At 39.4% G+C, this 3,864-nt stretch overlaps 1 protein-coding gene across 1 annotated transcript; it reads right to left on the reverse strand.

Moving 5' to 3' along the window:
- Positions 1-2,927: 2,927 nt before the first annotated feature.
- LOC101711073 (glycine cleavage system H protein, mitochondrial) lies at positions 2,928-3,447 on the reverse strand. The gene is given in 2 exon segments (XM_021252139.1): positions 2,928-3,318; positions 3,320-3,447. Coding segments are annotated over 2 exon segments (519 nt in total).
- Between the last annotated feature and the right edge of the window lie 417 nt (positions 3,448-3,864).

Consider the following 3,864-nt stretch of genomic DNA (forward strand, 5'->3'; position numbering starts at 1 on the left):
CTGTTTAAAATCCTCAATGAAATTGAAAGGGAAGCTATACATCTGAATTCATTCCTGGAAGCAAGCATCACTTTGATCCCCCAAACAGAGAAAGACCCAACCATAAAAGAGACATATAGCCCAATTTCACTAATGAACATAGATGCAAAAAACCTTATTAAGATACTGGTAAATAGAATGCAGAAGATCATCAAGGAAATCACACACCCTGACCAAGAGGGATTCATCCTAGGGATGCAGGCATGGTTCAACATACACAAATTAATACATGTAATACACTGTATCAATAGACCCCTGGACAAAGACCATATGATCATCTCATTAGATGTGGAAAAAGCATTTGACAAAATCCAACATGCATTTATGATTAAAACCCTGACAAAAAATTGAAATAGATGATCTCTACCTAAATCTAATCAAAGCCATCTATGAAAAACCAACAGCCAATATCATACTAAATGGTCAAAAACTGAAATACTTCACACTAAAATCACAAGACAAGAATGTCCACTATCACCACTCCCATTCAATATAGTATTGGAAACATTAGCCACAGCAATTAGACAAGAGAAAGAAATAAAAGAACAAAAATAGGAAATGAAGAAGTCAAATTGTCATTATTTGCAGATGACACGATACTCTACATAGAAGACCAAGGAACTCCACCAAAAGTCTTCTAGATTTAATAACCAAATTCAATAAAGTAGCTGGATACAAGGTCAACACACAAAAATCAATAGCTTTCCTCTACACAAACAACAGATTCGCTGAGAGAGAAATAGGGCAAGAATTCCTTTCACAATAGCATCCAAAAAACTGAAATACCTAGAAATCAACCTAATGAAAAAAATCAAAGGCCCCGTCTCTGAAAAGTATAGCACTTTCAAAAGATATTGAAAATGGTATCAGAAAATGGAAAGACAACCTTTGCTCCTTGGTAGGAAGGATCAACATAGTGAAAATGCCCACAGTTCCAAAACTGCTATATAGATTCAATGCAATCCCAATTGAAATTCCAACAGCATACTTCATGAACCTTGAGAAAAGAATCTAAAAATTCATTTGGAACAAGAAGAGACCCAGAGTATCAAAAGCAATTCTAGGTAACAAAGACATGGCAGAGGGTATTACAACCCCCAACTTAAAAGTATACTACGAAATGTCAGGTAAAAGGGCTGAAGACCAAGACCAGACCAGGCCACAACAAGCCTTTATTAGGGGAATAGATCTGCCGGGCTGTCTCTGAACAAAGGAGAGACAAAAGCAATATGGCTGGGGCAGGGAGAGTCTTTTATAGAGACTGGGGTGGGGTTTGTAGGGGCTGAGGCGGGGTTGACTGAGGTAGTGACTAGGGAATGGAGGAGCCGGTGATGTCACTAGGTGGTAGGAGGTGAGCGAGTATTAGGTTACTCTCTAGGTGGGAACAGGGGCATTCTGGGAAGAAGGGTTTGTTCTTTGGTGGGAGTAACCATCTTGGCATGACGTCACACAGGGGAAGAGGCAAGGCACCATAGTAAGAGGGCAGCAACTATACATAATAGCTGCTGAGGTAGTGGGAGACCTATCACAAAGCTACTGTGATAAAAATAGCATGGTATGGGCACAGAAACAGACCTGAGGACCAATGGAACAGATTAGAAGATGCAGATACAATGCCAGACACACTCAGCCTCCTCATCTTTGACAAAGGAGCCAAACACCCTCACTGGAGGAAAGATAGCCTCTTTAATAAATGGTGCTGGAGAAATTGGGTTTCAACTTGCCAAAGCTTAAAACTAGACCTATATCTCTCACCATGCACTCAACCAAAATCAAAATGGATTAAAGATCTAAATATTAAAACAAAAACACTGAATAGGCTGGAACAGTTTAGGTAGAACTCTTGAAGACATTGGTGTAGGAACAGGTTTTATGAACAAAACCTCAGTTGCCTGTGACCTAGAACAAACAGTCAACAAGTGGGATCTCTTCTTACTAAAAAGCTTCTGCACAGCAAGACAAACTACCAGCAGTGTGAAGAGACAATTCACAATGTTGGAAAATATTTTCACCAGTGGTCCCTCAGCCAAAGGTCTACTTTCTTAAATCTATAAAGAACTTAATAAAATCAGACTACCCAAATTTAAAGACCCAATCAAAAAATGGGCATCTGAAATGAACAGATATTTCTCACACAAAGAAATAGAAATGGCAAATACATATATGAAAAAATGCTCAACATCACTGGTCATTCAAGAGATGCAAATGAAAACAATGCTGAGATTCCTCCTCACCCTAGAAAGAATGGCTGCTATCAAGAAATCAACTAAGAACAAATGCTCATGGGGCTGTGGGGAAAAAGGAACACTGCTCCACTGCTGGTGGGAGTGTAGACTGGTGCAACCACTGTGGAAATCAGTATGGAGATACCTCAAAGAACTAGGACTGGAAGTCCCATTTGACCCAGCTATTCTCCTGCTCGGCATCTTCCCCAAACGCTTAAAAGTATCATATCACAGTGATATATGTGTACCCATATTCATAGCAGCACAGTTTGTAATAGCTAAAACTTGGAAACAGCCCAAATGACCATCAACTGGAGACTGGATAAAGAAAATGTGTTTTTTTTAAATAAAACGGAGTACTACTCAGCCATAAAAAATGAGAAATTAGAAATATTTATTGCTAAATGTATGCATATTAAGATGATACTCTTAAGTGAAATAAATAAGAAACACATGTATAAACTCCAAAAAAGGTGCACATTGTATTTAACTGCAATCACTAGGGAGTTAAGGGGTATTTCCATCCAGGAGCAGTGATGAGATTACTTTCTTTTTCATCATTATAGTACTGCTAAAAGTTGTTATCTCAAGTCTTCTGTCCACCACTAAATGCAGACACTGCTGGAAGAAGTCACTACACACTAGTTTATTTTGGGTGCCACATCACTCCTCAGTCAATTTCACGTATTTCACTTATGCTTCTTCACTCATGAGATCATCTAGTTCTGAAGGGTCACTCACTGTCATCTTGGTCAGCCAGCCATCTTCACAGCAAGATTTGTTGACAAGCCCTAGATTTTCTGCAAGTGCTTCATTAATTTCAGCTACTTCTCCTGACAGAGGAGTATAGAGTTCACTGGCAGCTTTCATGCTTTCCAAAGCACCAAACTCATCTTGCTTTTTCAATTTTGTCCCAACTTCAGACAGACTACAATAAACAACATCTCCCAAAGCTTCCTTTGCAGAGTTGCTGATTCCTACTGTTCCAATACCACTTTGTGTTATTATCCGTTCATGTTTCTCTGTGAATGTATGCACTTTGAGCACAGCTGTCCTGTGCACAGGACTGCATGGCACCTGCCCACAGCTGCCAGGGCCCAATTGGGCCGGGCATGGAGGGCACCAAGGCTGTGTGCAGGGTGCCGGCCACAAAGCACATGCTGCAGGCCACTTGCAGCTCCATGTTTGCAGGGGTGCCGAGGCCAGTTTACTTTTCTTCAATTAAAAAATATTTTTTAAGCTTTGTGCTCTTATTCTGAGGGAAATTGTCCAAAAAAAAAGAGAGAAAAATATTGATGCAAAAGAGAGGCAGAAGAAGTGTGAAAAAAATCCCTGATAATGTGGACTGTGAGAGAAAACTGCAGTGTAAGGTAAATGTAAGGTTTGGCTTTCTCTTGCAGCATGTAAAATCCTTCACACTGACAGGAGTTAATCAGGAAGATATGTGGGAATTTAGTGGTCACTCAATAGAAATAATACAGACAGATATTTTCTTCTGAATATTTCAATATCTTCATTGAAATAGTAACTAGTTCATCATCTGTGTGTATTGTGGAAAGAGAAGCCATTTGAGGAGTTTTAAGATCAGAAAAAGTGTACA

Source organism: Heterocephalus glaber, unplaced genomic scaffold, assembly GCF_053883595.1.
Source record: "Heterocephalus glaber isolate CG9 unplaced genomic scaffold, H.glaber_assembly_v1.0 deba00001864, whole genome shotgun sequence".
Lineage (NCBI taxonomy): Eukaryota > Metazoa > Chordata > Mammalia > Rodentia > Bathyergidae > Heterocephalus > Heterocephalus glaber.